Here is a 12,922-nt window from a genome sequence, read left to right on the forward strand (position 1 = left end):
GCTTTTGCTTGACACTTTGTTTTTGCTTCCCAGACACCAGCTGCTTCTCATGTCCTCACCTTTGCTAAGGACGTCTCTGGTATTACCTCAGTGTGAACACGTATCTGCGGTTTCTGGAAAATGGAGTATCTGAACGTTACTTAAGGTGCCCTGCTTCAGAGCGTGGCTGGCGAGCGACGTTGGCCTTATTATTTATTTAGGAATGTTTCACCAGGAGGAGCATGCTTTTTTGTGAACATGCATTGCCTGGCTCTTTCCCTGGGCTTCCGCTTCTTAACCCACGTCCCAGAAACCTTGCTCTTTGCGTATTTCACTGCCATCTCCTTGGCTGACTCGCAGGGTCTCTTCCCAAGGCTGGAGAATGTGGGAGCTTTCAAGAACGTGTCCCTTGTGCCAACCCAAGCGACGTGTGGACTCCCAGACCGAAGCACTTTTTGTCATAGCTCTGCTGTTGCTGAGGGTCTTGGGTTCTGTACCCAGCGGCTTTGCATTCAGGATTGCCCCTATAGATCTTCACCTGCCGTCTACACTGCCCTGTTCTCCAAAGGCCTTGGGAGCTGCGTCACAGTAGACAAGCATGATCTGTGTCCCAACTGCCAGAGCAATTCCACAAGCTTTATTTTCGGAAATCACAAGAATTGCTTTTCTTCTCCTCCTTCTCCGAGGCTGCCGGCATCATTTACTTTAGCTGTGTGGTTGAAACCTGAGCGAGGATGTGTAATGTAAGTAGTAGAGTGAGTGTAAGCTTTCCTAGGGTCCTGGACCATCCGTAGTGGTGAAGATTATTGCAACATGAATTCTGAACTAGAAATGAAGGCTAACCCTGGAATTTGTGCGATTGAAGATCAACTCCTGTGTTATAGTCTTCCTGTTCAGGTTTACATTCCAACCTTTCCCCACTAAATTTAGAATTTTTTCTCTTTCATGGATGAAGTGAGCCCTCACAAAAGAATATGTTAAATATTTTCATTGCAGGCAGATCTGTTTCCACGTCTCATTTATTTTCCAGCCATTGAGCGAAAACTTTGGTCTTAGAGGCTCAGCCAGGCTCAGTGTGAGTTTTGAGGTGTAGGGGCTAGTGACACAAATAACTGATATTTTCTAAGTTCTGATCTAGATTACTTATTTATTTATTTGATAGAGCGAGAGAGCACAAGCAGGGGGAACAGTAGAGGGAGAGGGAGAAGCAAGTTCCCCGCCGAGCAGGGAGCCCAATGCGGGGCTCGATCCCAGGACTCTGGGATCATGACCTGAGCCGAAGGCAGACGCTTAACCATCTGAGCCACTCAGGCGCCCCTGATCTAGGTTTTTATAAACAACCTGCTCCTGCCACAGTAGAAAATTTTCTTTCTTTCTTTCTTTTTTTTAAGATTTTATTTATTTATTTGACAGAGGGACACAGCGAGAGGGGGAACACAAGCAAGGGGAGTGAGTGGGAGAGGGAGAAGCAGGCTTCCCCGCGGTGCAGGGAGCCCGGTGCGGGGCTCGATCCCAGGATCCTGGGATCATGACCTGAGCCGAAGGCAGACGCTTAACGACTGAGCCACCCAGGCACCCCGAGTAGAAAATTTTCATCAGGCAGATAGCTCTCCAAGGGCTTAGGACTGTGTTTTATTCATCCTTATTTTCCCAGGAAGAGATGTTTGTTTGACTCATGGAAGATGCCCAATCATATAAGTTGAATAAATGAATAATCCTCTAACTCTGAAAAGATAACAGCTTTTGGTGCTTTACCCTGTGGTGTTTTCTGTTAGGAAATATATAGGTAAGCATGGAAGATTCCCAGACGCTTTTATGCCATTGATCACAGTAGAAATGCCTTTGGTGAATTTGGACTGGGGCTTCCTTAACATTATTTTTTGTTAGTCTATATAATCACCTGTTTTTCATTCTGCAACAGTTTCTAAAACTGACCTCCCATGTGTTTTCTCTCAGTTTTTAGAGCCAATCTGGAGATTTGAATAAGTAAGGAAGTTTGGAGGCATTTTTTGCTTATCTTTTGTCTTCCTGTAGGGGCTTTTGGCTCTTCCCTTTCTGACAGTTTCTTTGTTTGAGAGTGTTGGCCAAATATCTAAAAACTCGTGAAACAAACCAGAAAAGTCTTATAATCTCATAAGCAAATATGACTTAAATGTCTTTGGTGTTTAGTTTTAATTTGCCAAGTGAAAGTTGGCATTTTTCTTCACTTGGAATGAAAATGATCACAAACCATTATCTCTATTTTTGTATCTCCCCTAAAAGCAAACCCTGTTTTTTTTTCTTTTTTCTTTTTTTTACTGTTTGAAATGTCAGTAAATCCAACCTACTCAGTTTATGTAAAGAGTATCCAAAGAGTCTTAAAAAAATTGTTGACAAATATGGCTAGGAAAAATTGTTTTTTCCCCCCAATTTTTTTCCATGGGATAAGTCTCTACCAAATTCTTCTTCTATCGGTATCATTTTGTATAAATAAGACAGAGAAGGTATTGATAGAGGCAGTGGTACTTGGTTTACGGTCCGGAGAGTTCCATGCATCAAGGTCATTTCCATTCTCAAAATTAAAATAACTATGGGAATTGGGGGAATTTTGAGGTGTTTGCACGAGATAAGTAAAACAAACAAAGCATGGATTATCCAATTATTGTTTATCCAGGAGCAGAATAAATCCAGTTCCTAAATATTTTGCTACCTGCCTTCCTCTCCCATTCATTATCTCCCAAAGCTAGTATGTTTACAAGCAAACAAAATAGCAAGGAAGATAATCAATAACATATTAAGAAATGCATTTTCAGTAAGCTTGGGAAAATAAGCTTGCATTTGGCAAATATATTCTTGAGTAATGGTCAAATTTAAACCTGTTGATTTAAACTCAAGAAAAATGAGTAGAGGCAAACTCTTCTTAGGTTGTTTGAGACCTGGAGACCTGGAGGCAAGGGTGGGGGGTGGGCGGGTCAAGAGAGTTCTTTCATCCCAGTGATTTAGAAATATCCATCCACCGGAGAGTTAAAAAAAATCACAGTAGAATTTCTATAAAGCCATATTTCTACTTTATATAAAAACTTTGTCAACTAAACCTATTTGCCTGTGTTAAAAATATCCTTGTCCTCATAACTTTATCACTAGAAAAATGTACAAAATATAGGAAAACCGTGAAATAGTAACTAGTAAGTGTTCTCCAATCTTATTTTCACCTCTCAACTCCAAGAAAGAATACATGTAAGGGAGAAGGGACAATTTGTGGAAAACGTGACCTTTAAGGAAAGTTTGAAAACCTCTTTAGCAGTAGTTCTTGGTTGGCCTCACCTTATCTTTGTTTCTTGATGCTGTTTCTTCTCGATTTGGTCTTTGACTCCTTGGTTTTTAGGGCTGGCTGTATATATGGCTCTGCTGTTCTGAGAAAACTCATGAGCTAATGGGAAGACAGATGCATTATGCGATTAACTAATGCAGCACAGTGTGTTAACTGAACACCAAGGAAGGCTGCTTAAGCAACCCTGAGCCAGAGAGAAGGTTCCAGGATCAGGCATAGTCCTGGCGATGCCTGAGCTGAGTAGGAGGCAGCTGGGTGAAGAAAGGGACCCAGACTCCTCCAGTACCTGGTGAAATTCTCCTCCCTGTTGAGTTCTTGTTTGTGAGATGCAGGTTGATGAGCATCTTTAAGAGCTAGTTACTTGGGGAGATGTTAATGGCTAATGTCAGTGAGATTTGTCTTTAAATAGCAGATCTTTGGGAATAATCCACTCAGGAGGCTACTAGCAAGCATTCATCATATTCTCTCTTCTGCTAAGAAGTTGAATCATTAAATTGAAATGTGATAGAGAGGAATGAGGCTTCGGTTCATAGCTGTTTCTGTTCAGTGTGTACAGAGTGGCCCAAAACATGCAATCATACAATCAACATAAGATAATTTATATGAAACATAAATTAACATAGAAAATAAACATGTATAAAAACACCATTTGTCGATTTAAAGGGATGGGAAAAGTGTGCCACTATGATGAGGATAGAAGTGATTTTCTAAAAATAACTTGGTAATTGGCCTGACGTAAGACCTAGGAAATTTCTGAACGTTCTTCTATTTTATCAAAATATTATTTCACTGTTGTCTTTAGATGATTGTATGACCTTTCATCTAAGATCATCAATGTCCTCTCAGTGCCTCAGTTGGGCTGTGTGGCCAGGGAGAGCTCTTACAGACCCTGGCTTTGGCTTCTGGCCAGTTGATGAGGAAGGAAGTAGAGATTGCAGTTGTCCATTCTCCATTTCATCATGGGAATTCAGTAGAGCGATTCTGACTTCAGGGCTAACACTTTCCAGTCTTCTATGAACACTAAATTCTCTTTACATTATAAAAAAAAAAAAAAAAATTTGTGCAGATGACTCAATCCCCAAGCAGGGCATAGTGTCTTGTGCCACTTCCTATAAAAGAAATAGCAGAAGACTAATGAGCCAACAGGCTAAATGCTGGTTTTGCTGGATGATTCAAGCACTTTCGTTTCCATCATGAATCTCTAATAAAGGGTGTTGAAGTTCTGGGGAATATATTGTAAATAAGAATTCTATTTTTTATTGAAATAAAAGGGCTTCTTAATTGGAGTAAAACCTGCTCTTAATATAAGGGCATTTAGGCAGTTATTCACTAGGGTGCCCCTCTGAGTGGAGTTTGGGGTTATTTTCACACCACCGTAACTGCACAATGCCTTAGCATGTCTTTTGGTTGGATGCTGACCTTTTCTCTCTTCTGGTTGCTTCCTAAGGTGTGTTATAGAAAAGACGGCGGATGGGCAGATTGTGTTCAAACTTACAATATCCGAGAAAGAGACCATGTTTTATTATCGCACAGTAAATGGTTTGCAGCCTCCAATAAAAGTAATGACACTGGGGAGAATTCTTGTGAAGAAATGGATTCATCTTAGTGTGCAGGTGAGTAAAATAAAAAATATTTAACGTTTGGTTAAACACAAGGATCAGTCTTCCTGTCTTTCCTTTAAATGGCATCTTCCCACAAGGTCTGAAGCAGTGCTTTTAGATTTCACTTATGTGTAAATGACAACTAAAGAAAAATAACATTTAAATGACCTAGTGATGTATCTCTTGATATTCCAGCAGTTCCCCCTCAAAATTGCTGTGAAAACTCCCACCAAAGCTTGGGACAATGCTCTTTGGGATGATAACATCCTCCGGAAATTTTTGTTTTATTTGGTTAGTGTATTTTGTTGAAAAAATGTGGCAGGGCTCTTTCAGTGCCTGGTACTGCTTTTACTGGTTATGGCACCATGAACCCTCCCACCTGGTTGTTAACAACTGTCTCTTCCAGATCGCATCTGATGATGTGAATAAAATTTGGTTGTTACATTAAAATGCTGACCTTAGAACTCATGAACTTTACACTTCAGACGCTCAAAAAGTGTTATATGATTACTTTAGTTGTCAGCCACGGTTTGTTTTAGCCTTAGAAGCTGTTAAAGGCTGAGATAACGGTGAGAAATCTGGTATTTTACAGTTCCTGGGAATGGAGACGGAGTTTATCCTTTCTTCTCCTCAGGGTCCTAGAATGGCCCAATGCAGCCAAAAGCTACTACCCTTGGCTGTCATACCAGCAGTCCAATGTGCAGCTGTCCCCATCCCAAGTGCTCCCAGGAGTGGCCGAAGAGTGGTTCATGCAAACCCCATTCACACTAGAGGACAGTTGCACCCTCATTCTTATTAGGACAGTTATCTTTGATGTCTCACATTGTTTTTGCAACCTGAAGCAGTTTGGAAGTAGACTTCCTTTGTGGGCCTTGGGAATTGTTATCTGGGTTTTAAAGTTTATTTCAGCACAGATATCATTCTTGAGGATTTCAATACATTTTGTACATATCCTTGTTTTGCCTGATTGTAACTGAAATTCCACCATGTCTTGGCATAGTAGTACATTAGAAGCCTTAGGAGGAAAATTTAAAATATGAGTGCAGAGAGGTGACAATGATTGATTTCTATAGGAAGGTATTATTGGCAGAGGAATATCCAATCAGTGTGTTTTGCCTTATCTACTCAGCTTTTACTTAGAATAGGAGTTTATCAAATGCAGTTGGCAGTGAGCAACATTTCCATAGTACTAGGTTTGAAAGGCTCTGTAAAAGGGTAAGTCATGTCTGGTTTTAAGGCCTTGTGTATAGCACATGATGGGTTTAATATGGTTGTGCTTACCTCTCATTTTCCGGTAGTTACAGATAGGGGACTAATTTGTTCTGTATCTTGAAATTGTCCATCCCACCCACTGACCAGTGCAGCAGAATTAGGTTATAATGTTAAAAATATGGAAATAGAAACTGTTGAAGAAAGGGAATCTGCAGAAGATGTCACATAGGTAACGTTTGTTGCATATTTTTGTATCAACAATGATAAAAAGTGTTTTTTACTTCTCTTTATTTTGCCTTATCTGTGAAACTGTGCCATGTTTTGGCAGGCGGTAATGCATTAAAAGCTTTACAAAAGAAAGTTTAAAATCCAAATGTGAAAAGGTAACCATGACTGAATTACTCTCCCGGGAGTAAAATGCTCTTAGAGTGCCTATTGAAATCAGCATTATCATTTCAATACATGTCAAATATGAGTCATTTCCTAGTTTAGGCAAAAATTTCTTTATAAATCTTTAAATCTTTCCCTTCTTTCAAAAAAAGGTTAAAGTACTTGTGATTTAATGAGGCTGCTTTATTTCATATCTGTTGGACTACCAAGAGAAAACTTGTCCTTTCCAATTTGTGTACTACTTTTTAAAATTTATTTTTACATAAGTTTTTCCCCATTCTACATGGTAAGTTAAAAGGACGGAACAATCCTAAAACATTAGAAAAACTGTATAGATTAGTCATTTGTTCACCTAGCTTTCTTGGTGCATTTGGGTACAACCCAGCATTATGAGAATCTGGATTCATTCAAAGGAAAATTAGTGATTATTTATTCTAAATTGGAGATCTGCATAGGGTTCCTTTAAATTGGACACCAGCCTGAATACATTGAAGATACTATGAAATTTGTAATAATTCATTTTATAGATGTCTTAAAAGGAATGTGCTCATTCTTTAAAGGTTGCTATAAAGTAGTGGGGAGGACAAGAGATCAGATGTAGGGATACTTTATTCAGGTAATGCTACTCTGTAGTTTTAATGAAACCATTTGACTTAGTTTCCTTACTTATGTAAAAAGAGGTTTGAACTAGGTGACAAAGGAGGTTTCCTTGAATTCCTTCTGAAGTCACATAAAAAAGTAAGTGGAGTGTGGGGGGAGGCACAGTTGGAGGTTAGAAATCTCTTGAGTTTTGTAGGGTTGTCTATATGGTAAGTGATCAAGCCAGCTCTGTGAGCTGACCATCAAGCTTGTGCTTTTTTCTGTTTCTCCATGCTGTCTGGTATTCATACAGAAACATTTTTGGTAGATTTTCTGGCCAATATTGAGACAAATGTAGCTTGTAACTCTTTCACTGTATAACTGCAAAGAATATATTTTAATATAAAATGCAACTTACTGTTGCATTATTATATCGTACATCCAAATTCTGTTTGATTTGGGGATTAGAGACTTCCATCATGTTAGGCATAGGATAGAACACATAACTGATAATCTGGTTTAGTCTCATTTCAAATTGCAAGTCTAATTAATGTGAATGCATATTTTTAGTCATCCTCCAATATGGCCACACATCAGTGTATTTATATGGGGTGTGCATGCATGTGCGTGCGTGTGTGTGTGTAAAAATAAAACATATACCTTTACTTATAAAATTTGCTCAGAAACCAGAATTTAACTTAACAAATGGCTATGACATAAAATTAATTAACAGATCTGACCTCACACCTTACCTCAGACAGTTCACTCAGTATCAGCTTTCCATCAGTAAAATGAGAATTTTAATTTCCCAAATTCAGAAAAAAGAAATGAGTTTTAAATAATTAAATCCCTGGGCAAAAAAGATGCCAGGAAGAGCCAGACATACTGAACATTGGAGGTCTAGTTTCTTAAACAAAAGATGCCAGATGTCATAGTAATGGATCTAACAGCTTTTATTCAAGAACTAGCATTTTGAAGCTTCAACCTGTTGGAAAATGATTAGTTTTTAAATTAATATTCATTCAGGGACTTGAATCTGACACGATTGCCAATTTAAATTTCACTTTGGGGTTTAATATATTGGCTATTTCAAATTATATCAAGCTGAAATTCGTTATGTCATATTTTTTGTACTAAAACTGGAAAAAATCATTCAGACTTTTTATTATCAAATGGGGAACACTGATAACATTAGCAGATTTTTTAAAGCTTGGTTTTCAAATTGAATCAGCACGTGCTTATAGTTATTGTAAGAGATCTCTTTTGATTTTCTTTCTTAAAAAACAATTTTGAAATACATAAAAGAGTTTTACTTCAGCAGTTTGTTATTGGTTGGGGGGTAGAACAACTTGGAAGTGTATTCACATTTAGCGGCCTATCATTTAAAAGTCAAAGCTCAGACTTTCTTATGGAAAGACGGTTTTCCCTTAAGCAGTTCTATACATTTTATAGGACAAAAAGCATGAAAGAATCATTAGTATAGTAACCCTTGTAGTAATTATGCTGAAATACAGTAAAACAATTTATAATTTGCACTGACAAAGTAGTACAACCATGGAAACAAGACATGGGTTGGCAGTGGGGTTGCATGCATTTTCTGTGCTCTTTCGAAGGCTCTTTGATACACTGACAGTTCAAGAGCCAAAGATGGTTCTAGCCATGGTGCGGTGAAAAAGAGCAGTTCTAATCTAATACAATGAAGGAAAGAATGCATGGTAAATCAAGTTTTAGGAATCAATAGATGAAGAATAGGGGTTTCATAATCACAGTTTGTTCATGAAATATGTTCTTTTGATTTATGTATTCAATCTGAAAAAAGAAATCTATTGATAGTTCTGGAGAAAAAGAAAATGCAATTTAACACTTGCTGGAATAGATAAACCAACTCTCTCAATTAATCTCTGGGGTATATGCCCGTGTGCGCATTTTATAAAGGTATTCCATGTCTCTGTTGATTGAAAGAGCATAGAATGTCCATGCAACCTGATGGAAGCTTCCTCCTTCAGTTCAATAAGCTTTGTGTGCTGGGATTCTCATGGGAACACCACCTCAGCCCTCACTCCAAGAGAATCCCAATCCATATTGTATAATACTTCCCATTGCTTTTAACTGTAACTGTTGATACGTGTGGATGCAGGTGTCAAATGTTATTATTTGTGCAAAGTCTTCTGTTTGTATCCAGCTGCTGAATGTTGCCCGAGTTAGTTGACTAGTTTTAGTTATCGAAAACTAACTGAATGTCAATAGAATTTACCAAATTATATTTCAGAATTAGTTAAAAATGCTGATAATAGTAGTTGCCATTTTTGAGCACTGATTATGTATACTGTATTAAACATGGTATATGCTTAAATTTCAAATGCTAACAATAGTTCTGTGTCATTGGCTTGTCTCCATTTCAGAGATGAGAAAAATAAGCCTTAGGTAGGTTAAGTCAGATTTACAGCCTGGATTTATAATCTCTAGTTTTTCTGACCTTTAGCTAAAAAAAAATAAATAATAAATAAATAATAAATTGCCATGAACCTAGGTCATTATGATGATCTAAGGAGTAAAGTTATTTGAATCCTCTTACCAAAAGGTACAAGAACTGAAGACATATCTGTAAAATAAATATAAATTATTTTTGTGCATATTTGTAATGTAAATATTTGTAATGCTTCCCATATTGGCATGATTTGTACAAATAATTAAAATTAATGTATTTTACAACTATATCCTCATTGAGACAAATGGTTTAAATGCACAACAGAGTGTAATTTTATATAAAGTTCTGCTTAATATGTCTCTGGTTTATGGCAGTCAGGAACGGAACGACTATAGTGGGTTAAAGAAAGAATATCCCACTTACCCCGTCCTGGTCACCAGATCCATGATGTACAGAACCAAGGCATGTTATGATACAGTAGAAATAAGAGGAGGATTCTTCCCACTTGATGATGGAGAGACGTAAAACCATGCAAGCAAAAATTATTTTCTGTGCATTTTTGCACGTGACTTTCAGTATTTGGTCAGAGGCGAGGCTTTAATTTTTGACATTTTACTTAAATTGTGCAACCCTCAAGAAACTCATGTAACTCCTTGAAGTGTTAGATACCCATTACAAATATGGAACAAAGAGAAACCCAGCCTATTTGGTTTATACCATAAACGTGACGTGTAAAGACAATAATGTCTGATAAACCACTTTATCATCTGCTATGATGGAGCTTACAGTCTATTAGGAGAAAAAGACAATCACACCAATAAGAGCAAAATTATAACTGTGATATGTGCTCTGGGATCATATGAAGGACAATTTGATCAAATCACTGAAGTCAAGGAAGGCTTACTTGAAGAAATTACATTAGACATGTGTATTAGTTTTCTAGGCCTGCCCTAAAAAAAAGGTCACCAACTGGGTAGCTTAAAACAAGAGAAATGGATTATTACACAGTTCTTGAGGTTAGAAATTTGAAATCAAGGTGTCCACAAGGCCATGCTCTCTCTCTCTCTCTGAAAACTGTAAAGGAGTATCCTTCTTTGCTCCTGGCTTCTGGTATTTGCTGGCTATCCCTAGCTTTTAGATGTCTCACACCAAATCTCTGCCTCCATTATCATGAGGCTGTCTTCTCCCCTCGTGTGTCACACTGTCTTTTCTCCCTATAAAGATGCCGTTATATTAGATTAAGACCCACCCTAAATCAGTATGACTTCGTTTTAACTGACTGCATCTGGGAAGACCCTATTTCCCAATGAGGTCCTATTTATGAGCCCTGGGGATTAAGACTTCATCTTTGTGGGAGACACAATTCGGTGGGTAACAAAATGTATTCAGTAAAATGCATAGGATCCAACTAGGCAAAGAGAGGGGAGAAGGACATTCTATACATGCATAGCAAATAGTGCAAACACCCTTTTATAAAAGAGAGTATGTTGCATGAGGGGAACAAAAAGGCCAGTGTGGGTAGAAGGCAGCAAACTAGAACAGCATGTACAATAAGCCAGAACCGTTGGAAGAAGCTATATTTACAGAACATCGTTGACCATGTTAAAATGTTTTCAGTGGGATCGAGCCCGGCATTGGGCTCCCTGCTCAGCGGGAAGCCTGCTTCTCCCTCTCCCACTTCCCCTGCTTGTGTTCTCTCTCTCGCTGTCTCTGTCAAATAAATAAAATCTTAAAAAAAAAAAAGAAAAAGTTAGGGTGTGAGTTAACTCTTGAAGCTAGATAGGATTTAAGTAGGTGGAGAAGAAGAGGAAGGAAAAGTTCAGTAGATCAAAAACAGGGGAAAAATGCCTGGAGGTGAAAATAGCAAAAGGTTTCAGAGTGGGGGTCTGAGTTTCTTCGAAAGAAATACGTGTCTTAAATGAAAAAGGCTGAAAAAAACAATAGGTTAGAGGTTTACATAGAGCTTGGAGTTTGGTTTTTTTCCTCCTGACAAGCAACCCATTTTTTTTTTTCCACCTGTTCCTAATCCAATCTATTTGGTACTGGCCATTAGTATGCCATTGGTATATAAACAATGCATAGACACACACGCACACACACACACGCGCACACACACACAGGTTAGCTAATATGAACAGAAAATCATCACACATCACATTATATAGCCTCCAGCTATAAAATACAAAAGGAAAATACATATGAGTATTATCGTACATTTATTACATACACTAGTAAAATTGAAAAGTGCTATCAAAAGAGTATTTTCCAGTGTCTACGTATTTGTTTTCAACAATCTCTAGTCTTGAAAATGCCACTATGGTAATCCTGTAAAATTTGTAATGGTCAAAATTTGAGGGTAATGCTTTTTAAAACCTATATTATTTAATGGAATTGTCATTTATATTATGTCACTTTCATCTAAAAGCCAAATATAATAAGACGGATAATTTGTGATTTTTTTTTTTTTTTTGAGGATAGGCATTCTTGTGCCCACAGGGCTAACTGATGGCTTCAGTTATACATGAACAATTACCACTAAAGAGAGAAAGAACAGTGTGCATATAACCTAGGGCAGAATTGGGCCTATGGTATGTATCACTTGGTAATGGAATGGAGAATATGACTTTATTTAAACATAGACTTTAATAGTTTTATTTTCCCATACTGTTTCCCTTGGTATTTCTCTCTCTCAAATATGACATTCAAGTGTTTCAAGCAGCTGCATTGCTCTGGATACATAATAAAAGCATATGTTCAAGATACCAGTTTAGATATCTATAAGCCAAAAAAAGAATAGTTAAAATTAAAACAAATTAAAAGAACGTTTCCAAGAATGGAAAGGCTTTAATAGGTTTTTTAATCTTCTAATTAACTACAGCAGTGAAAAAATACTGATATTTATAGATTATTTATATAATTGTATATATTATATTATATAATTGTATATTATAAGTGCTAGTGTCAGAAAAAGCGATCTCATTCTCTTCTCTAAAGATTGCATGAAATAATCCTTAAAAAAATTGAGTTGCATATTCTAGAGGTAGAAAAGTAACTGGATCAATTTTGTTTATGCTTAGCGTTCATGCTTCTCAATCTGGGGAGGGCGAAAAGAATGGAAAAAAATGGGGAGAAGTGACAGAAGGCATTTGTGTTGCGGTGGGAAGGATGGGGATAGAGAAGAGTCCAGGAGCCTGGAGAGGAGACTCAGTCTATGTCAATTTCACTGTGGCAGAGGTTGACCAAGAAAGTTTAGATTATGGACATACATTATGTAACTTTAAGTTGTTTGTTTTCTGGGATGCAAATCCCTTGTATCATCCTAATTGGATCAAATCTATCACCTGTAGCCATTTTGGGGGTGTTGGCACTAAGGAATTTATAGAAAGGAGTTGGCTTCCTTTTTAATGGCCAGGTGGATATACA

At 37.6% G+C, this 12,922-nt stretch overlaps 1 protein-coding gene across 1 annotated transcript in view; it reads left to right on the top strand.

Annotated features, from left to right (window-relative positions):
* Positions 1 to 237: 237 nt before the first annotated feature.
* USH2A (usherin) overlaps positions 238 to 12,922 on the top strand; it is a 701,438-nt gene continuing 688,753 nt past the window's right edge. Inside the window, exons 1-2 of the mRNA XM_045876094.2 lie at positions 238 to 722; positions 4,737 to 4,902. Of these exons, the coding sequence (XP_045732050.2) occupies positions 238 to 722; positions 4,737 to 4,902 (651 nt within the window). The remainder of the gene's footprint in view (positions 723 to 4,736; positions 4,903 to 12,922) is intronic.

This window comes from Mirounga angustirostris, unplaced genomic scaffold, assembly GCF_029215605.1.
Source record: "Mirounga angustirostris isolate CCGP_5_RB_7025 unplaced genomic scaffold, mMirAng1.0.hap1 SCAF_6, whole genome shotgun sequence".
Lineage (NCBI taxonomy): Eukaryota > Metazoa > Chordata > Mammalia > Carnivora > Phocidae > Mirounga > Mirounga angustirostris.